The sequence below is a fragment of the Pteropus medius genome, unplaced genomic scaffold (genome assembly GCF_902729225.1).
Source record: "Pteropus medius unplaced genomic scaffold, Ma_sr-lr_union100, whole genome shotgun sequence".
Classification (NCBI taxonomy): Eukaryota; Metazoa; Chordata; class Mammalia; order Chiroptera; family Pteropodidae; genus Pteropus; species Pteropus medius.
The window spans coordinates 3,888,626-3,910,745 of NW_024348242.1; the positions used below are offsets into that span (position 1 = coordinate 3,888,626).

Here is a 22,120-nt window from a genome sequence, read left to right on the forward strand (position 1 = left end):
AGACACTCCCGACTTCCCCTGGCCTCCTGGCCCACGCGGTACCGAGAAGCCAGCAAGGACACTGCAGCAGCAGGCTGGGGAGGGAAGGGGGTGGCACTGGGGGACGGTGGCCTCGCAGGCCCTGTACTAACATCAGAGCCAGCGGGGCCACGAGAGAGTCTTCAGGGAGTGACGTGATCACACTGGCATTCTGAAGAGGCCGCTCTGGGTTGCTCTGTGGAGCGGATCGTAAGGAGAAACACGGAAGGGAGAGACAAAGCTACCGCAGGACCCGGGAGGGAATGAGTGGGACAGGCAGCGACAGGTTAGAGACACACTTTGGTGAGAAAATGCAAAGGACCAGGTGATGGTTAATGCCAAGTGGGGGGGGAAGCTTGGTGGAGGGGCAGTGGGGCAATGGGACTGACTCCAGGAGCACGTGAGCGGGCCGAAGAACGGAGATCTGCAGCTGAGGTGCATGTCTGGGGCCCCATTTTAGATGTTTGCAGCCGCTGAGAGGCCAGGGAGATGCCAGGCGGACAAGTGTCTGTAGGTCTGGGGCTGAGGGCGAGGTCAGAGACCACCCAGTGAAGGATGAGACCACGTAGAGAGAGCCCAGAGAAGACAAGGGCCCCAGAGTCGTCTGGAGAGAGTGGGGGGGCCACACCCCGCCCGGCCCCCTCCCCTTGCAGGGACAACGCTCGCTGGAGGCGAGTATTCGGCAGGGCTGAAGGAAGGAGCCGGCGAGCAAAATGTCAGGTTGACCAGGAAAGAAAACCTTTCGGGGGGAAGGTGGATGCTGAAAGGGGAGCTTCCGCTCGGGTTCAGTGCCAAGGGCAAGCGAAGAGATAAGCGGAGCAAGCAGACACCCCAGACCTACCCCTGCTGCTTAAACCTCGCAACATCTTCTCCAGGATTCCTGCCTCCGATCCAGAGAATCTGGCTACGACAAGAGACAGGTCTGTGAGCAGGTCAGGCAACATGACGGCCCGTGGCGGGCAGGGACACTGCATCCACTGTACCTGAACTGTGGGAAGGGCCTCGTGAAATGCGACAGGACCTCATCTATTTGAATAGCCAGCTCTCGAGTGGGTGTGATGATTATGGCTCCAACCTGCCCATGCGGGGGAAGGGACATGATGAGCAGTGTGCGGGGCTCGCGACCTCCACACATACGCCCCACACCCCGCATCTCACAGGGAGACTCCCAGAGGAACGGTGCTTCTGGGGCTCGCTCAGCACTGTCTGGTTACAGTGCACTCAACGACTTTGAATCCTGGTCAGTTCTCATTATTCACGGCAGTTCTGTTCTATAGTCACCGCAAACATGAGCTAGTAGACACTAAACCACTGCTCCTCGGAGAAATACGGGGTGAGCGTCCCACGTGCCTCTAGTCACATGTTTGTCAACCCATCAATACATAACCTTGATTTACGTTTTTATGTAATATATATTGTTGATTCGTTAACATTAAACTCAGCCAACAGACCGATAACTCGCACCGGAATGAAGCTTAGGTAATACACGTGTCATCTCCGTAAGGCACGTCACAGCCTTCCTGCACTCAGGGACGCTGGACAGCGCGTCAGCACTATGCTTGGGGCCATTTTAAACCGTGAAATCACCAAAGAAAATGTGAAAACCACGGTACGCAGACTGTGAAAGGGACCCATCTACAGTGGGAGAGCTGAAACCGGAAGGCAGAGTGTCGCCAGGAGGGTGCGCAGCAGGCAACCCAAACCTGTCACTGCTCTGCGCGAGCCCACGGGTAAGCGAGACAGCACGACGAGTCCTGACTGGGGAGCTACGAGTCCATCTTAACGAGCAGGCAAATTCGCAGATACAGAATCTGCAAATACTGAGGACAGGCTGTATTTTTATGTATGAAGCTTCTGGCCAGCGTCTTACTCAACTGTGACCTCTCCGACGACTAAGTGAAAATAAGTCACTTAGCTCTCCTCACCTGACTCTTTTTTAACTTCTCTTCCCGTCTCAGGAGAATTTCCAGGATGGGGATGACAAAAGCGAGTGTCTTCCCACTCCCGGTGACCTGCAAGGGGAGAAGGTGTTGACTGGTTTTCCCTCACGGTTCATTTTAGAGGGAAGACAGGAGGACGGGCTGCCCTGACGCCAGGTACTCACCGCTTCTGCAGCGACGTCTTTGTTTTTCAGGAACAGAGGGATGGCTGCGGACTAAGGAGAGAGGGCAAAGCGCTGGTTAGAGAATGCCGTGACTCCACAGATGAGCCAAAGCCCTGGGCATGTACTGGGCGGCCTTGGGCCCCACCCCAAAGCGGACTCTGCGCAGAGTCACTGCTAGGCACCCCGAGGTACCATGACGGGGTGTCTGCACATGTGTGTAGGGGAACGCGAGCTGAGCTGGGATTCAGGAGTCCTGAATTCTAGTCCTGCCTCACCTGCTTTTCCGCTCTGGACCAGGAAGGGTTTGAAGATCCCTTCCAGCTCTAGTATCAGAGAACAATAATTCCACAGACCCTCTCATTGTAAACACCGTGCCGGCCTCCAGGGGTTATGAAAAGCCCGGCCCTTTGGGTTCAGGAACCAGTGGCTAAACATGAAGCAGACTCAGGGCCTGGCTTCGAGGTCACCTCTCCAGGACCCTCGCCTTGCTCCCCCGAGCCTGAGCTCACCCCATCACAACACATCTGACTTTTCCGATGGCCTCTGCACAAGCAGTTCTCAATCTGGGTGATTTCTGTCCCCCCAAGGAACACCTGGCAATGCTTGGAGACATTTTGATACTCAAATGCCACTGTGTGTCTGTGTGTGTGGGTGGGGGGAGTGCTACTGGCATCTAGTAGGTAGAAGCCAGGGACGCTGTTAAACAGCCTACAATGCACAGGACAGCACTCACAACAAAGAAGCATCCAGTCCAAAATGTCAACAGTGCAAATATTGAGAAACTGTGCTCTAGATCACTGCTGTCCAGCAGAAATATGTGAGTCGCATACACAATTTTAACATTTCTAATAGCCGCCATCCACCCAGACGCTAAGGACAGAAAGCTCAGGATCCCTCTAGATTCCTCTCTTTCGTAGCCCCCGATCTGGTTCCTCAGCAACCCTAAAGCAATCTTGAACCCAACTTCTCAATATCCACTGCTCTCTACTCCAAGCCACCATCATCTCTTAGTGACAATGGCCTCCTGACCTCCCTGCTCCTCTTCTTCCCCCTTTAAAGTCCACTCTCTACACAGTAGTCACATCCCTTCCCTTGTTGCACAGCTTCCCATATAAGATGGCTTCCCACTGCACTTGGAATTAACTCCAAGCTCCTACAAGACCCTGCACAACGCAGACTCTGTTTTGCTCATCTCGGCCACCATTCCTGAGGCTCCAGTCACAACAGGCTTCTTTCTGTTCCTCCAAGCCCATTTCCTGCCACAGAGCATTTGCACTGGCATTTCTCTCTGCTGGGATACTCCCCAGTAACCCCACAGCCAGCTCCTTCTCAATCACTCAGCTATCAGCTCAGTGACACCCTTCCTAACGCCCTATCATTCCTCCTATCCTGGACCTTCTTGTCACTGTCCATCACATCAGTCTGACAGCTAGAAGGGACGGGCCAGGCTATGAACCAGGCACTTAAATCCTAGCACCCAAAGGCGGAGGTGGGCAGGGGCGTGAGGACCCCGGCACAGGTGCGCCGCCGCCAGCCGCCTCTGCCTGCCTGAGTCACTAGCAGCTTGGCATCGCCCGAGTCCGGGCAGCCTGGAGACGTGGTAGAAGTCCCCGCTGGAAGGCTGAAAACTCCTGGATGCGAGTGCTAATGCTAAGACCGACCGGCCGCGTCCCGTTCAGCGGGTGCCCGGCCGGCTCTGAGCCTGCCTTTCCCCATCTGCCCCCGGCGCACGGCGCCCCCTCGTCCCCCAGGCCGCGCCGGGTACCTGCACCGGCGTCATGTACGGGAAACCCAGGTCCCGCAGCACGCCCAGCACCCGCGGGTGCAGCGGCACCGGCAACGTCTCCCAGGACCCCTCCGTCACATGCTCCATGGCGCGCACACCCGCCGCGGCTCCCGGATTCAGGAGCGCCGCCAGCTAGAACTTCCGCTTCCGGCCGCCTACGCCGCCGCCGAGGCCGGCCGGGAACCGAAGCGCAGCAGCCAGGTTCCGGAGGGCGCGGAAGGTGCCCTCGCCCCGGGAGAGTGGAAAACCAACCGCGCGGGAAAGTGAAAGCCGGTGGCGGGGGCCCGGCCAGAGTGGTGCCAGTCGTCCGGCGCTGCCACTTAGGCTCGGGGCGCCTTTCCACGCCCGGCAGGCGTTTGGGCGGGAGGGATTCGGCTCCGGCTCCCGCTTTCTCCGCTAATTGGAGGCAGATGGCAGCACCATACCGCGTGCTGGCCAAAGGGCAGTGGAGGGAGGACAGAAATGTACCCCAGCTCCGGAGCCCCAGGTTCACCGTAATGCAAAATAGGGTTGACGTGGGGATCCAGTGCCTGCTACATAATAAATGTGGGTTTGGCTCTGAGGAAGTTACGCCGGAGTCCTAAACAAGAACACTGTCTTCTCATCCCTGTGTTCACCTGTGACGGCCCACGCGCTTCCATCATTCGGAAAGGTTTTACTGTTCACATCATGTGCCGGGCTCCAGCTATGTGCACGGCCTGCTTCCTTACATTTATCAGGACTTTTCCAATGTCACCTTAGTGATGTTTTCCATTCCTGGTCACTACAACCGCTTACCCACAGCCCCTACCATTAACGACATGTCGTGTGACTTACGTATTCACTTCATCTCCCCCACTAAAAGATAAATCCCGACGGTGGGAGATTTCCCTCTATTTTCTTTATCTCGGTGGCTACAGCTGGTAGTACAGTCAGTATTTTAGGATAAATGGAAACAGTACTCATGCAGACTCCAGTCGTCTCAAACGGAATTAAAGCCCAAGGCAACATTTTCACATTTTCATCACATCCTCAAACCACCTTTGACCACCGTTTTATAAAATGGGGGATCCTCAGACAGCTCCCAAAGCAAAAGCAGAGGGAAAAAACGTTGTGCCATCTGCACTTGGGGCTTCACTATTATCTGAACTTGGGACCCTTTCCAAGCCTGTTTCCTTATCTCCAAAATGAGGATTATAATAGCACCCAAGGTAACCGCGGTTTTGGGGAATAAATGAGTCAGATGATAAAAAGCGCTTAGCATCGCACCAGGACATTACAGGGCTCCGTAAGTGGCAGTTTCATTTATTACTAGCAGGCCCTTAGTGTCATGGAGGAAGAGGAATAGTTTCAAAAGGCAGAGAACTAGTTTGTTTCCACCACTCACTCTTCATCTCAAAGCCTTGGGCAAATCACTTAATCCCTCTTAAATTTATTTCCCACATCCATAAACCAGGTAGTTGAGTGAAAATCACTCAAAACTTTTTCCAAATACAAAAACACTTACGATGTTATCACTGATCCATCAAAGAAACCACACAGGGAAATCTAAAATTGGGTTCTTTCCTATTCACTACCCTCAAGTTCAGACATTAAGTCAGTCATTTATAACATACATAATTACTCAGAAAACGTGGACTTGTCTCATTTTGAATATGAACAGAAACAACAAATGTGAATTCATTAATATATAAAACACAGAATGCTAAAACTGTTTTTAAAAAGAATTGTTTATTTACTGAACCTGGGGCAGATTAGATACACAACCAATTTTAAATTTACATGTTTTAATTCAATTTTGAAATGTTTTCTCACACACAAAAAAAATAAATTGGCATGCAACAGCTGTCCTAAGGTAAAACAGTCACCTTAAACTGTTGCAAGTATTTTCACCCAAGGTTGAAAAATTGTTTATCCTGAACATGAAAACCTGTAACAAATTTAAATTAATTATATAAAACTCGTTACTTGTAGTTTTACCTTTGCAAAGATCCGAAAAAAAAATAATGTACAAGTAACTAATGTACATCAGTCACAACATAATCCTGGATCGTCCCCACACCAAAACCAGATGCTCCTTTAATTTTAAACCCATCATCAGAGACCAAGATAAAGTCATTTCGTTTTATACAAAACAAAATTCACATGTGCCAAAAAAGACCCAAGAAAAACAAAAACCAAAACCCTAGTACTGACAGTGATGTTCAGTACCCTAATTATAGAGTGGCCAAATGCCGTCAATCAAAAATAAAATAGTGGCTGTATATCACTGCAATGAAATCGGAGGCTTTAACCTTTTGCCATCAGACATCCAGATTTTTATCAATTACGTGAATGCATAGTGCTGCGTGCCAAGAGGAGAGAAAGTGATGTGCCAGCATAGAAAGAAAAAGCTACTATTGGCTGAAACACCCAGAGAATTGGCTTTAACAGAGACTTCTTACACGGTCAGGCAGAAACCAAACAATGGTTATTAGCTGCTTGTGTCATCAATTTAAGTAAAGGTGAAGTCCTAAGGTTCAAAGTGAAAATTTAGGAGGAAAGTGTTGTTGGGTTAATTCTTATTTTTAAAGCAAAACCAAATACACAAAGTATAAAAGTACCAACCTGGTAGCATACTCCAAAGTCACAGAGCTCTGCCATTAGGTGGATAGAAAACGTCACGATTCAGACTGTTGTTTCTCATAAGGATTCAACAAAATGAATCTTTAATGACTAGAACTGCAGGGTAGGGGGTCCAAGGAATGCAGTCATTTTAGTGAAGTACTATCCTGAACAAATGGCATTTTATTATGGTAGCGAAAGAAGATGTCATAAGGAGTATTTGCCTATGTTTCGCTTACATTGTTTGAGCTCTGGGAGGACCTGTATAATGGAGGCAGAATGCGAATAAGAAATTGTGCCAATCAAATGTCAAATTTTCATTGTAACTTTCCTAATCAGGTGTTTTTCCTCAATATCTATTAATCACAAAGAAACATAAGCTGTGAGTGTACAGTTCAGAAAATAAAAACATACAAACTCATGACATTATTATGACCAAGATGTTTGTCGGTAAACAGTGAATTATGAGTTTCGGATCATCAGGGAAAGGCTTTTTAAACAACCCTCCGGACTTCAAAAAATCTCTTCAGGTAGTAGATCTGTCCCAATGTCATGGCAACTAGAACAAGAGCTTCAAAGAAGGACCAAAGGACCACTCTGCTGTTTGTGTTGTCATTGACTGTTGAGGACAAATAAACAAAATTTTAACAACCAAAAAAACCCCACAAAGGCATCATAAACTATCCCCTAGCCTTACTTACATACCATTTATCGTAGTCTAAATATTTCTGTCCCCAACATACTTAGATGCAGAGAATTCTAGATTTAAATGGATTTGGAGTATAGTCAAGCCAACTCTGCTTATGAATGTGGAATACAGAGGAAAAGTGACTTGCCCAAGGTCACACTTGTAGGGTTAAAACCCAATCCAACATTCTTTCTCCCTCAGGTTGAAATGTCTCACATTATAATCCTTTTTGCCGAATTAGAAAATTGACTTAAAAAATTAATAGATTGTTTCAAGATCACAGAGTTACCCAAAAAGCACTACAAAGTTAAAATGTGTCAAAGTGTCTTTTCCTTTAAACAGTTACTTGACAAATATTTACTGAGCACCTACTATGTACTTGGCATTTGTTCTAGGTGGGGGGAGTTTTCTCAGTTTCGAGGACTAGAAATGGCAGTTATACCAAGTAAACCTGAATAAGTCTCACGATTTATCCCGCTCTTAAGCTAAGGATCGGATCCTGAAAGTAACAGCTACAACCACATTATTTTATCCTGCTCAACTTATATCACTTTCTTTCTAGTTTCTGATCCAATTCTATCGACTTAACTTTTTTAAATTACTAGGTAGTCTTTTGCAAATATCCAACATGAGAAACATTTATAATTAGCAATATAGTAACATAGTAATCAGCTGAATGAGTGCCACATTTTACATACAAAAAGTCTGTATACTATTTGTAAAAAGATTAATTAGAATTGTAACAGCTACCAGACTGATGATCACTCAAAAAGAAATGAAAAGAAAGCAACTAATATATTTCCAGAAGGATGCCTTCCCAGAGTAAGAATAGGCAGGTGCCCAAGGACCTTGACTAGAACCCTAAAAACCAACACTTAAATTTTAGTGCTTATTCCCTGGTGTGACGTTTACTTCTACTGAAAATTTCGTAAATAATCTTTAGCATAATCACCAATGACCCGCATTTTAAGATCGTGTCTGAAAGGGAATGGCTGAGTAAATACTTCGAATTAAGAAACCATGTCAAGAAGTATTTATATCTCCCTTCACTTATAGAAAAATGCATCTTTAAGCTTAAACTGAACACAATGAAGCATACTAGCATAGTAAGCAGCCACCTGGGAGAACATGTGCCTCTCAGACACTGTCGTCATGCCACGCGCATATCAGCCTGACCTGTAGACAACACGGCGTTATTATCACACTGCAGTAAAAAGGAAGTCTCATGTTCATCTGTCTTAGGGTGCTGTGGGCGGATTTACAAAACAAACGGCATTGAGGAACTATTTCACTTGCAAAATTAAACTAAATGCCTGAAGTTCTACTTGTCTGTGAACGTCTCTCTGGTCAAATTAATGGAGAAAGAATAAGGTTGGCCACTCAGAAACTGGAAGACGGGTGCTTTGTCTGGCTGCTATGTTCCCAGGAACCTCCTATACCTATAAAGACACCTGGTCTGCAAAACAGTGAAAATCTTGGCCTTCGCACTGTTCAGTGCCCTTCTCATCCCAGAATGGGCTGGCCTCCACCTGGGAGAAGGTAGCCCACAGACAGGTCCCTGCCAGGTGAGGGAGAGAAGGTAAAGATCCCAGAGTGGTAGCAAGGAGAAGGACTCATGGTGCAAGAGGCACGAGTGTGTGTACACGCGTTGGTCCACCTCATGCTCATGCCTTATTCCACCCCAAAAAAGCGAGAACTGGGGCGCTGCTCCAATCTGTCATATTTACTCGTCGCTCTCTCATGGAGAGGGGAAGTCCACGCTCCAGGTCCTGCCAGTTCCCTTCCCCCAGCAGCAAGAACAGATGTAAGCGAGCGAGAAGAACAGAATCCACACCTTGAAGAAATTCACCTCTGCTGACCTCTCAGCATCGTGCTTCCTTCCCCTCCCTACCCCGCCCCAGAACAAAGATGCCTGGCCCAGGTCACTCTGTGCTCACAGACAAGAGCCTGCTCCCAGTGAGGTCCATCTCTCAGAACTACCTGGGGGATGGAAGACACTGAACCACAGGTGTGGATCTGGATCTAAAATATGATATCTTCTCTGTGGGTCAACACATGCTACCTCTTAATTTTACATGCAAAAGCAGAATGCTTAAGGCTGTATTATGGGCTAAACAGGCTTTTGCAATCTAACATGGGCTTCCGATCGTCACTGTTTCCACAAACACATTCTCAGCTTCCAGTTTACAAATTTGGGAATCCAAACTGGTCTTCACTTGGCGACTGCCCTTGTTCGTATTTCTGTGCTATTTTAACTAGACTAAATGTTCCGTTTTAGGAAAAAAAAAAAGCTAAATCTTAGCATATACCATTAATCATATTGGCACAAAAGTTTTAGGCATTTGATTAAAAACCAACGCAATAGCCATTTTACAGTGTTTTTCCTTTCTGCTTTAAAAAAACGATTTGCTTTATTCCTTAGGTAGGTGACCATATGTTTTGAAAACTCTTAATACTGTGCTGAATCTTAATATCATTTCGTGGTTTAGAATCAATGTCCCAATAATAAACTAGTGTAGTACAAAGCTCTACAAACACGTATAAAATATCTTTGCATAGGTGCTTTTTTTAAGTTAATGATTTAATCTGAGTATGTCTGCAAAACTTCTAAATGAGGAAAAATCAAAGCAAGCTGTTGGGTAAGACACCCTCAGCATTTGTGGCCACCACAGACAATGCTGCAAAGTTAACCCATTCGTTCACTTACTTGCTCTGTGTATTCTCTCCCGAACTTCCATGTATTCCTGTTCATGCTTTACGGCTGTCATCGCCACTGCTAGCTCGTTAATCATTTCTTCTAGCTTGTTCTGGTGAGCTACAGAAGGATTTGCAAACAAATTAGTACATATTTGGTAATCTCTTTTTGAAAAATACTTATAAAACAATAAAAACGTTGCTCAGAGAAGGCATAAAAAGGAGTAACTTTTTAGAAATGGCTCAGACATCATTTTGGACTACTGATGACAATTTAATTCTCGAAGTTTTTTAAATCCATTCCCAGTAGAGAAATCTCTTTTAAGGTAGAGAACACACTATATAATTTTTACTGACTAAAGGAAAACAATTAACCCTAAGAACTAATGAACTGCAGCTAAGTGAGGTTCACTATACTGACAGCTAACCAGAAAGAGGGAAAAAAACTGAGGGAAGGAAAAGAGAGCACAAAATATAGAAAAAACAAAATCCTTAATAACACGCTAACAATAATCTACAAATAACATTTAAACTAAAATCAAAATCTACTCTTAAGAATCATGTAACTCTAATGTTAATTGAGGAGCAGTATCAAAACAAACCTTTAATCTCTATGACACTAAGCAGAGAAAAACATGAAGACATTCTTAGGAAAATTCAACTCAAGCATTCTTCTATGCGAGTCAAAGCGCTGACTTCACTACAGTGAGCACCAGCAGGCATTGCAAGCGCAGACGAGCTCTCGGCTACACAAGGTCTAACACCAGGTATTCTCCTCAGCCAAACATGAATGCGAGGTAAACTAGGAGTTCTGAAGAATCAGTGTAGGCTCCTAGATAGTACTATGTAATGACAATGAAAAAACAGGTAGGAAAAACACACAAGGGAAGATTCCTACGGGAAGGGTCTCTTTATCACTGCCCAAGACTGGGCCGCATCTAGAATTCCAAATAATCCTAAATTTCAAGAGAGAAGCCAAGGGCCTGGAATCCCAAACCCTCCCTCACCGGCTTCACTTTGGAGGCGCCACACACTACGCGGAACCTTTAGATCAGGTTTCTCGGGGGCAGCACTGCTGACATCTGGACCAGATAATCCTTTGTCGTGGGGAGCTATCTAATGCACTACAGGATCACCCGCCAAGCCATGAGAGTCAAAAAGGTCTCCTGACATTGCCAAATGTCCCCTGGGGAGGCAAAAATCATCCTGATGAGAACCGCAGCTTTAGAGGAAGGCTTGACAGCTGCCATTCACTGCCATTAACAAGCAAACGCAAGAATTTTAGATATTGTGTTAAAAGATTACGTAAGAATAAGTCAACATTCACATTCATCAGCCAACATTTTTGAACTTCTGAGAAAGGACTAATTTCCAGAAAATGAACAAACGCACAAGGTCCTTCAAAACTCCCAATTCTCCTTGACAATTAGCCAAGTCCTGCACTGTAAATGACCCTGAAAAGCAAGCACAGGAATACTAAGTAGTATGATTCTCTAAATTCTATAGATTCCAAAACCTAACACATCATCTTAATAATTTCAGTATTCTACTAATTGCTCAATATCTAAGACATGTTAATGTTAATACTATGAAATGTGTTAAATTGCTACTTTCCCAAAATCCTACTGTGAACTGTGACAACAACCCTTCACGGACGCACACACACAACACATCCAAATGTGCTGGCTCCTGGTAGGTAATTTATCCAGAAGAATCAATTCAGGGTTCAATGCTGGTAAGCTGAAGAATAAAAATTAATCCAACTGAAACATATAACTGAAAGAACTTTTGTTACCATATCTAGACATAGCTCCTAAAACTGCATTTCATACCCAACCAAGTTTCAGGTTAGAAAACTTAAATAATGGTTAAAATAAACCTACAAAATACTTTCTACAAAGTCAACAGCACCATGTGCTATTAGCTATGTCTAATTAAGACTTTTAAGGTATAGTTGAATCCTTCTACTCTTCGATGTTCATTTAAAAGGTACTACCAAAATGTCAAAGGCTGTGTTCCCAGTGCTATTAATTTAAAATGACCCAACCTGTACCTCCAGTCAACTAAATAAAAACCACCAAAAAACAATCACTCTAAAACTCGAATTAGTTGTAGGGTTGTTTTTTAAAATTAAGACATAAAACACTCTCATGCTAACAAACAGATTAGAAAAAAGGAAAGCAGAAATTAGGTAAGAGCAAACAAAAATATGCAAAAAGATGCTGTCAAAAATCAATCCACATACCATCCCAGGTATCTCCACCACCTGAAGGAAAGTTTAAGATTTACACACACACACAAAATAAAAACAAAAAGTTTAGCTAAACTCGTCATGTATACAAGTGAGCAATAAAGATGCATATACCAGGATTTGCAAATTAACAGAACAAATAACCTAAGAGGCATGTAATCTACGTGCTTACAAGAGCACAAAGTGCCTAAACTGTCAGAAGAGGTAATTATAAAGAAGTAAAATATAAACGCGAACTTTCAGAAACTTTGTTAATTAGGGGATCTGGATAAAAAGCATTTTTCGCAAGAAATTTTTAATTTTAAAGACAGTGAGTGAACCCAGAATAAGAAATCAAAATAAATACTGCATTCAGATGGATAAAAATGTACAGAATTAATATTAACTCTTGGAAAGTGATATAAACTTTCTGAATGTTCATCTCACCTTCTGTCTCCATGTCCTGTCCTTTCGGGGCTTCCCCAATGTCAATGGTGAACATCACTATCTTTGGAGTCATGGTGGACATCCTATTGCTAAAACAAAACTTATATGTTCCATCCATGTGAGCAGCAAATGTGTATTTCCCACTGGACTCCCGGTCTCCTTTATAAATTCCTTTATTATCAGGCCCTGTAATCTGGAGGGAGAAGAGAAACGCATGAGATATCACGGAAGATTTAAAATTCTAAACTTTGTAAGTGATGTCCATTGGCAATAGGACACTCGCTGAGAAAATGTAATTTTCACTGAGCTCTACATCAGTTAGTGACAGAAACTTCTTTGGGCTCCCACTGGAGCCCTCTACCATTCAACTGTCTCATTTGTTCAACTAATATGTAAACTCAGACACAAAAACCGCACCTTACACAGTCTCCAAGTAGCCTAACACCTCCCACAAACATGTAGCCCTTAACATCAGCGAGAAACCGTTTTAAAACTGAAAATTTTGAACAAGGTGCCTTTCTAGGTTTTCCTGATTACTGCCAACCAGTGAAGGAATCCGCTTTATCTGAGATGCCTGAAACTTAAGGAAAAGGACTGGCCTGGAAATTAGACCCATGTCCTCATCCCCATCAGCTACAAAGCAGCCGTTGGGCCTTGTTCTAGTCACTTCTGCTTTAAAGCCCCTCCACCTGTAAAACATGGACAATGGAATAGTTGATCAGCAAGGTCTTAAGTTAATTTTAACAGACACTCCTTCCATTATCCCACTTCTGGCCCTCACTTGTATTGTGTAATTTGTGCCCAAGTCTGCTAATGTTCACTATCAAGTGGAAAATCCTTAAACCCAATCAATCATGCTAACAGATGAATTTAAATATTAATTACATCTGGTTTCCAAAAAGAAAAAAAAGAGAGAGGTGAATCATTCCTTCGGTTTAAAAAAGAAAAAAATGATAGAGGACAAAATTTGGAGACTGCTGGTTTCTTAAAATTTCCTGTTTTCTCCAGATACTTCACTGCATTCATTACTCCTCGAATGCATGACCCGACTCCACCTCTCTCCCTAGTCACAGATGGCTAAACGACGTATCCGGAGGTTTGTGTAAAAACAGGTGTAACACTCAGGTCGTTTCTACGATAAGCAAAGAAAAACACAACGCGAACGTCTGCCTAGCATCACTCGGTAACTTCTCATTTACTTCTCCAAAAGTTTTCATGCCACGTCCCAACATTAATCCGTAACGTGGAGGCGCGCAGCTGCTGACCGCCTCGAGTCCCGCCACCAGCCGGCCGCGACAGAGAAGCGCCTTCCGGGCCGGGAGCTGACACGCGGCGCCCGAGCGACAAAGCGCGGCGAACGGTTCCGAGGGGAACCCGCCGTGCAAGCTGACGACCCAGAGCAACGAAGCAACCGAGGGGGGCCGGGGACCCGGAACCCGGCGGGACGCGGGGACGAGGGCCGTTGGCGGGTCGCCGCGGCGGGGACCGGGCGGCGGCCTGCGCCCCTTCCAGGACTCGGACAGCGGCCTCCACGCCCCGCGCCCCCTGCGGGCCCCGCCAACCCCCCGGCGGCCGCGAGACCCCGCCTCGGCCGCGGGCGGCGCGCCCGCACCTCCACGTCGATGTCCAAGAAGCCGCCCTCGGCCACCTCGAAGATGAGGCCCATCTTGGTGCCCGAGGAGACCCGCTCGAAGAAGCACTCCTCGGCGTGCGCGTCGATGCTCACGAAGTAGCCTGAGGCCGTGGCCACGAGGGCGGCCAGGAGCACCAGCAGCTCGGCGAGCGTCACCATGGTGGGGCTGGGGCCGAGGCCAGGACAGGGACTGCGGCCTCCGTAGCCGCCGTCGCCGCCACCGCTGCCAGCCCAGCCGCCGCCGCCTCAGCTCCGCCCGTTCCGGCTGCGCCACCCGCGGGGGCTGATGCGGGCGCCCCGGATTGGCGGGCGCCGCCAGCTGCCACGTAACGGACGCACGGAGGCCGCCGAGGGTCACGGCGGCTGCGCGGCCGGGGCCCGGACGGTGGCCCCGAAGGACCACAAAGCGCCGTCCGCACCTCCGTCCCCGCTCGGCCGCGTCCTGAAGTTCGCTGGACCGCGCAGGAAAGCGGCGGTATCGAGAAACCCACCCCGACCGGCCGCAGTAACCGCTTAGGATCGTTCAGAAAGATGGCGAAAGATTTGGAGGGAACAGCAGCGGAAGCCATGGGAGACGGGGGCCGAAGCCAAGAGCTTTGGGGTCTCATGTTGGCCTGTCACCCCCCGAAAACCGACGGAGGATGGATGGAGGCGAGTACGTACCGACTGTGGGGGGACACGAGGCTTTGTATCGTCACCTGAATGAAGGGTGCATGAGTGTTTACATATATTTTCAATCAAGATGTATACTTAAGATTAATGCTTCTAATTTTACTGTTAAAAAAAAAAAAGTTTTCACCTTGTCCAAATCCTCCCAAATTAGAATCCTCTCAGTTCCCCAAACCCTGCTGCCACACGGTACCCCTAGATCTTACCGGCTGCCAGGAAGATTTCCCCCGCACCCCGTCCTTTGCCTTCTGACATACTCCTACCCGTCCCTGAAAAGCCAACTCGGAGGTCACCTGTCGCCTCTCTGATATGCTCCTTAACATCCTTGTGCCAAATACTAGCCCTGTCCTCTGTGCCTACAGTGGAGATTTGTGCCTACCGAGTTACAATTATTTACCGGTCTGTCACTCACGACCGTGCTCTCAGGCCATGCTACACGGCCACAAAAGACCTCATGACGTGTTAGTTGAGTTCATTGAACTGGCCAGGGGATGAGGAAACCTAGGTCGTCACTCCAGTTTTGCGCATAGCTGTGTGACCTTAATTATGTTATATCACCCCTTTCCTTTTCTGTAAAGATAGGGACAAACAGTGTGATTTGCTTATCCCGTAAAGTCATGAGGATCAGATCACAGCCATGTGTGAGACTGTGCCTGCAAGTTTGAGGGATTGTCTCTTAAGGACATCAGGCAATAGGGGGCAGTAGTGACCCAATATCCAGCTTCCTACTTCAGGTGTCAAGAAACAGGTGCAGCCACAGTGATGGAAGGTTCCTGCCTATGACAGTGTGTTATTGAACCCAAGAGTTCTAGTAATGGTCTCCCGATTCCCCATCTTCCACACTGTGACAATGTCCCTGCTTCTCCTGGAAGGTCAGTTCTGTAGGGTTATTCTGGGAGCCATCATTGGAGGGAGGTTCAGCCTAGACCCTGTTCCTCCAGCCTCACCAACCCATTTATATGTCTCTATTTCCCTGTATTAAATCTCTTTCTGCTTAAAACACCTACAAAGGTTTCCTATTAAACTGAATTAAACTGATGGACGAGGGTTTTTGACTTCCCAAGCAACCCAGCAATGTAGAAAAGTGCCGAGAACAATTCTGTTTTTATCTAGAAATTAAATATGTTAATTTTCATGTTTTGACTAATTAAATAATATTCTAACGCCACATATCAGGGATTTAAAGTGTGGACAATTAATTGTATATTGTGAGGGATTTATTTTATAAATCAGGGCACCCGAATTCAAATGCCTTCAGGAATCAGGCACTTTCAGAGACGTGTGAATGAGAGACGACACCAGCTTAAGGCAATAGGGAGTAGGGAGGACTGCGGCAAACTGCCCCATAGATGCTCTACCTAAATACGTTCAACTCAATTTTTGAAAACGCAGTAGTGGCCAAATCGAAGACGCAGCCAGAAGTCATCTGTAAATTTATGTTATAAAAGTCATTGTACTATCTAATAATTGGAAAAGAGACAAAGTAACTCTAATCGCAGTACCATAAAATAATCACTATTAGTTCTTGGTATTGTTCTTTCTTTGTACAGGTTTTTCTTTTTAGCATCATTGTCATAATTACTCATCAGCTGTCTCAACATAATTTCAGAGTGAAGAGAAATTAATTCAGAGAAGCGCAGGCTCTCAAGGCTTGCCAGGTCACCCATAGTAAGTCCTCATGTCCTCAGCACAGATTGGCATGAGCTAGTGTGTCACAGTGTGCATGAATACATCCAACACAAACAGTTGGCGCATAGTGGGTACTCAATAAATATTTGTTGAATGATGAACGAAGCTCTCGACTGGGGTCTGGCCAAGCGGTGATTGGTGGTCAGTGAGGTGCAACAAATGTGGACCCTTCCTCCCTCCCTTCCCCTCCCCTCCTCCTTCCCCTTCAGTCCTTCCTTCTTGAGATGTAATTCACATACTAGAAACTGCATCCTTTAAAACCTTCTGTGGTTTTAAGCATATTCACAAAGTTGCTCAACCATCGCCACTATCTAATTCCAAAACATTTCATCATCCCAAAAAGAAACCTTGTATCAGTTAGCATCCGTTCCCCATTCTCCCCTGCCTCTGGCAACAATTAATCTACTTTCTGTCTTTATGGATTTAAAATAGAATCCTACCATATGTGGCCTTATGTGACCAGCTTCTCTCACTTAGTACAATGTTTTCAAGGTTTATCCATGTTGTAACCTATATCAGTATTTCATTGCTTTTGGTGGCTGAATAATATTCCATTGTATGGATGTACCACATTTTGTTTATCCACCCATTGATGGACATTTGGGTTGTTTCTGCTTTTTGGCTATTGTGAAGAGTGCTGCTATGCACACACATGCACACATGTATGGACATATGTTTTCAGTTCTCTCGGGTATATACCTGGAATGGACAAAATATTTCTACTTGGAATCAAAAGCCCGTAGTCCAGACTAGGAAACCAAATGAGAAATGGATGAGGTGTTTGTATCAGTCGCATCAGTCTGTTCTCAAATGTTGACAAGTTTACCCCACAGAAGTCTTTTTTTAAATTAGGGAAGATTAAAGGAGATTGGGGATTTTTTTCTTCTATTTGTGTTTTTTTTTTTTCATTTTTTGGTTTGAAAGTGTCACTTTATTGAGAACAACATTAAAATAGAAAAATAATCAGAATTCAAGACAGATTAAACCACAGTATCACCACCTTAGCAGATCAGCCATCCCAGTCTTTTGCCTGTTTGATCCGGGACCCACCCCGGCCCTCTTCCGCTCCCCTCTGCATCGCAGGCTCCCCGGCGCTCTGCTTCCAGGAGGTGCAGCCGGTTGCAGGTACTAACAGGAGACCGGAAGGCGGAGGGAGGGAGAAGCCAGGGCGTTCGTCCCGGTCTGCGCTTTGGGGGTCTGCGCTTTGGGAAGCACCTCCTCTAGGGACTGCATGTTCAGGGCTCCAGGTCCTCCGAGGTGCCAGCTTCTCCTGGGTGGTCCTGGCTTCCGGGCTCTGGTAACCCCACTTCCTCTCTCTGCCCTTCCAGTCCTAAATGAGTGAGTCTCTTTCTGTGTTATTAATTTGTGGGCTGTCTCATCCTCCCTCATTTGTCTCCTGTACTCTATCATCTCCTGTTGTGATGATTTCAAAATATATCCACAAATCTTTTGACCCGCCTCCCTTCAAAAGGTGGAGCCCAATTTCTCTCCCCTGAACTGGGAGGCAGACCTAGTGACTCACTGCTATCTGAGGAAATGTGGCAGATGTGACAGTGTGTGACCACTGAAGCTAAGTCATAAAAGGAGGTGTTGCTTCTACCTTGTCCACTTGGAGCAATTCCTCTGGAGGAAGCCAGCTGTCCTGTCATGAGGACACTCAAGCAGCTCTGGGAAAGGCCCACTTGGAAAGAAGCTGAAGCCAAAGCCATGTGACAGCCATCTTGGAAGTGGCTCCCCCAGCCCCAGTTAAGTCTTCAGATGGCCGCAGCCCCTACCGACATCTTGACTGTGAACTCAAGAGAGACCTTATATCAGAACCGCTTAGCCAAGCTGTCCCTGAACCCCAGACCTGCAGGCACTGTGAAAGATAATGATTATTGTTGTTTTAAGCCACTAAATGTGGGGGTTGCTTTTCACACAGCAGTAGATAACTAATACACCTGCTTAACCAGTTTCCTACATGAAAACCTTTCTGTTGGAAAGACCTAGAGTGCGTTCTATTTTCTGACTGATACAAACTCTTGTCCTGAATCGTAAACCTAATGCAAAATTAGCATCTATAAAAAATGAGAAGTATAAATGGGAGTTTGTTACTAAGAGTGAGGCTGGGTCACATGACCCCGGGCCCCTGTGATGGGTTCTGCATGTAGACAGGGAACAATACCTGGAAGTAATTAATTATAGGCCGAAGAGGGTAATCTAAATCTGAGAAGTTAGAGGGGAACAGAAGGAGGCCATTCTTGATGATGGGATCCCCTGACGAGGGTATTAGTAAAGAGGGAGGCAATATTTTAAAAAAAGTTGGATAATCATGTGTAAAGAGTAGTCCGGATCATGAAGATGAAATTGAAGTATTAAAAAGAGAAAGTTTTGACACGGCCACATTTCCACAGTGTGGGCGAGCACTACCTGCTTCCTGGTCCCAAACTAAATATTGATATATATATATTTTTTTGGTCTGTTCCGTACCTGTTCTCTGCTCTGTCGAGCACCCCGCTTGTCCACTGACGATTCCCTCACTCCTGTCTTATCCCATGCCACTCAGGTGGACTGTCCCCCACCTCCTGCTCTAAGCCTGACCGATCAGCAGCTATCCACCCTAAGGACAGCAGTTGGTCTGGGGGTGGGCCCATGTCCCAAGCGCAGCCAATGATACGGTTCTTGAACCAGTAGGATGTAACACTAGAGGTCCTGGAGGCCACCTGCGCCACCACGCGTAGAGAGAGCGCCTGCAGGAAGTGATGAAACGTTGCATGGATCTGGAGCTGAGCATCAAAGAACAGCAGACGTCAGAGGACCTCGCCGAGCCCCCGGATGCAGCTGTGCCTGAAGTCCACGTCCTGGATGGCTTTTTTATGTCACTCTTTTGCTTAGGCCAGTTTGCATTAAAGAGTTTTGACAAACTGGAGATCCAAAACAAGGCGTTAAAAGTACAGAGACTTCAGCCCATGTGTGTTTGGAGATGCCGATGATAAGTAGGCTCGATGCTACATATGTTTTAAAATAAGCTGGTCAGTTCATTGGTGGCATGGATTAGTCATTTCGACAGTGCATAAAGAGAGACTGTGTTTTCAAAGACTAGATTTGGGGCTAGGAAGTACTGATTCCTCTTTTAGCCCTGTCACTTCTTTAGTGGGGCATACTCAATTCCCTTCTGGGGGATCTTTAGTTTCTCACCTGTGAAACGGAGTAATGTCTCCTCAGGAAGGCTGCTTCCCTACCCGCCTCTGCAGACTGAGTCAGCTGCTCTTATTCTGAGTTTCAACAAAATCCTGCGTGTGGTTCCATCATAGTCTTTATCTTGTCATTTTATTTTTTTATTCAGATATAATTTATATAACATACAATTCACCGTTTTAAAGTGTCCAATTCAGTGTTTTAGTTATGCTCACAGAGTTGTGAAAATATCACAATTCATTTTTTTTAAATCTTAAAGATTATCGATCGGTTCAGCTATAGAGCCTAGAGGTGGCAAAAAATTAGGCACAGCTTGAGCCAGGTGCTCTAATGACCAGGATGTGGTCTGATCTCCCATATCTTGGCCCTGCTTCCTCCCTCCTGTCTTCTTACTCAGCTTGGCTCTCCCCAGACGGTGACAAGGTGGCCATCAGCAGCCCCAGGCTTCCAGCCGATCTTCTCAGCAACCCACTAGGAAAAAGCAACCAACCACAATGATAACTTTTTCCAAGAGGCCAGGAGAAGCCCCATGGACTCGCATTGGACTGTCTGAGGTCTGCACCCATCCCTGAGCCAACCACCAGGCCCTGGGCCTCCCCTGGAACCAGGCAGCAGGGGAGGAGTGGTTCCCCTGAGGAAGATCAGAACAACAGGATGGATCTTAGCAGGCAGAAGCAGCAGATGCCCTCTCTCCTCACTGGACTACAGGGACTTCTGGCCACATCCATCTCTGCAGTCCCGGAGCCCCGCCTGGCACACGCGGGTACTCGGCGGCTGGAGCTTCCTGGCTGGGTGAACCCTTCCTCCCTCCCTTCCCACCCCCTCTTCTGGAGCCCGGTTCATCTCCCCAGAACAAGGAGCTCTTTGAGGACGTAAAGGTTCCTACGAGGTGGTCTGAGCTTCAGATACTGCTATTACCACGGGCAAAACAGCGGGGAGGGCGGAAACAACTCGGGGTCCGACACGGGTGGGTGACTGGATAAACGAAACATGGTCCATTCACACAGCGGGATCCGACTCAGCCGTGAGAAAGGAAGATGCACAGACACGCCACGGCATGGACGAACCTTGAAGACACGATGCTGAGTCCAAGAAACCGGTCACAAAATGGCCATATGTTGTCCGTTTCCATTTACGTGAAATGTCTAAAGCAGGAAAATCCATAGAGACAGAGTAGCTCGGTGGTCGCCTCGGCCCGTGGCGGGGAGTAGGGACGTGGCAGGGAGGGCCTGCTAATTGGGTTTCTGTTCAGAGCACGTATCACGTTCTGTGACTAGGTGGTTGTGATGGTTACGCGTATCTGTGAATATACAAAAAGTCACCGATTGTCCCCTTTAAATGCATGCAATTTGTAGCATGCGAACTATAACTCAATAAAGCTGTTTAAAAGAAACCAACAGGGAAGAGTTTTCGATTGTCCGAGGTATAGTCCAGAAACAGCCAGCTGAGCACAGCCGGAGTAGGGTGGCAAAAAGGACAGCCAGGAGAGGCTGTGTCTTGGAGATTCACTCATACGCCCGAGCTGGTCGGGTTGGGTTTGTTTTTCCCTAGGCCATATTTCCACCATGAATACCAAGCGGTCACATCTTTGAGAAAGAACGGAGTGATGCCTGACATCCGTCTGCTGGCCTGGCGCTGTCACCTGGCTGTGGTATCCTCCCGTCTAAATAACGGTTTCACAGAACATCAACATCAGGCAAGGCCACCCTGTGGCCGTGGTGGAACACGATGAAACACAAACATGGTCCAGGACACAAAATACCAAACTCCTCCCTGTCTTGACTAATGTGAGTGACGGCTGCTCCTTCACCGGTGACAGCTCTGGCCTCACCCCATTCTGCCCTCTGTGCGGAGCAGACCTCTTCAGACCCCTGGTCCCAGAATTCTCCCTGCTTCCTGACAGCTCCCACTCTAGAGCAAACTCTCAGATCCTTAAACCCTTCCCAGAATCGCCCAACGAAAGCCCAGACCCTGTGATAGCTTCTTTCCAACAGCGAGACGCCGCACACTTCCCCGTGGTGCATGTTGCCCCCGGCTGCGAGTCACCAACCCACCCGGCTTCACTACCAGCGTGTTCTTGGTGGTCTTCGGGGGACACTGACAGCTCCCCGACACCCACTTTTTATTTATTTATTCGACACCAAAGCCAGCTCCAAGAGAGCATTGAGGTCAACAACACACTCTCTGGCCTTGGACAGAGCGGGGTTGAACCTCAGCTTAGCCACTTACTGTGTGACCTGTGGCAAGTTATCTCTCTGAGCCTCGGTTTCTCTGCTATGAAATCGTGTCGTGCTTCTGCTTAGAACCCCAGAGTGGCTCCCAGCTCGTTCAGAGTTAGATCCACAGCACCTACCCTCCCCTGGGGCCCTGCGTGTTCCGGCCCCAGCGCTGTCTGTCTCTTC

General features: G+C 47.0%; 2 protein-coding genes and 1 long non-coding RNA gene across 4 annotated transcripts in view; 1 reads left to right on the plus strand and 2 right to left on the minus strand.

Moving 5' to 3' along the window:
• DDX55 (DEAD-box helicase 55) overlaps positions 1–4,008 on the minus strand; it is a 12,931-nt gene extending 8,923 nt beyond the window's left edge. The window contains exons 1-5 of the mRNA XM_039879266.1: positions 3,888–4,008; positions 2,123–2,173; positions 1,944–2,030; positions 1,002–1,093; positions 860–922 (exon numbers count right to left, since the gene is read on the minus strand). Of these exons, the coding sequence (XP_039735200.1) occupies positions 860–922; positions 1,002–1,093; positions 1,944–2,030; positions 2,123–2,173; positions 3,888–3,995 (401 nt within the window). The 5' untranslated portion in view covers positions 3,996–4,008. The remainder of the gene's footprint in view (positions 1–859; positions 923–1,001; positions 1,094–1,943; positions 2,031–2,122; positions 2,174–3,887) is intronic.
• Positions 4,009–5,599: 1,591 nt separating this feature from the next.
• On the minus strand, positions 5,600–14,362 carry TMED2 (transmembrane p24 trafficking protein 2). The gene is made up of 4 exons (XM_039879270.1): positions 14,163–14,362; positions 12,551–12,743; positions 9,887–9,994; positions 5,600–7,110 (listed from the first exon to the last, which is right to left on the minus strand). The coding sequence occupies exons 1-4, from the start codon at positions 14,340–14,342 to the stop codon at positions 6,986–6,988; spliced, it is 606 nt and encodes a 201-aa protein (XP_039735204.1). The 5' UTR covers positions 14,343–14,362; the 3' UTR covers positions 5,600–6,985.
• LOC120616018 (uncharacterized) lies at positions 14,361–21,115 on the plus strand. 2 transcript variants are annotated; one of them, XR_005656438.1, is made up of 2 exons: positions 14,361–14,838; positions 16,403–21,115. It is a non-coding gene; the product is annotated as an uncharacterized LOC120616018 (long non-coding RNA). The 2 variants fall into 2 exon arrangements; XR_005656439.1 differs by having other exon boundaries at positions 16,462–21,115.
• The last annotated feature ends 1,005 nt before the right edge of the window (positions 21,116–22,120 follow it).

Bases quoted from the DNA above. Each gene is read 5' to 3' on its own strand.
- TMED2 (XM_039879270.1), bottom strand. From the start codon at position 14,342: ATGGTGACGCTCGCCGAGCTGCTGGTGCTCCTGGCCGCCCTCGTGGCC. The intron at 12,744-14,162 runs GTGCGGGCGCGC...TTCTCCCTCCAG, and splicing joins TCTTGGACATCGACGTGGAG to ATTACAGGGCCTGATAATAA. The intron at 9,995-12,550 runs GTGAGATGAACA...ATCCTTCTGTAG, and splicing joins ACAGGACATGGAGACAGAAG to CTCACCAGAACAAGCTAGAA.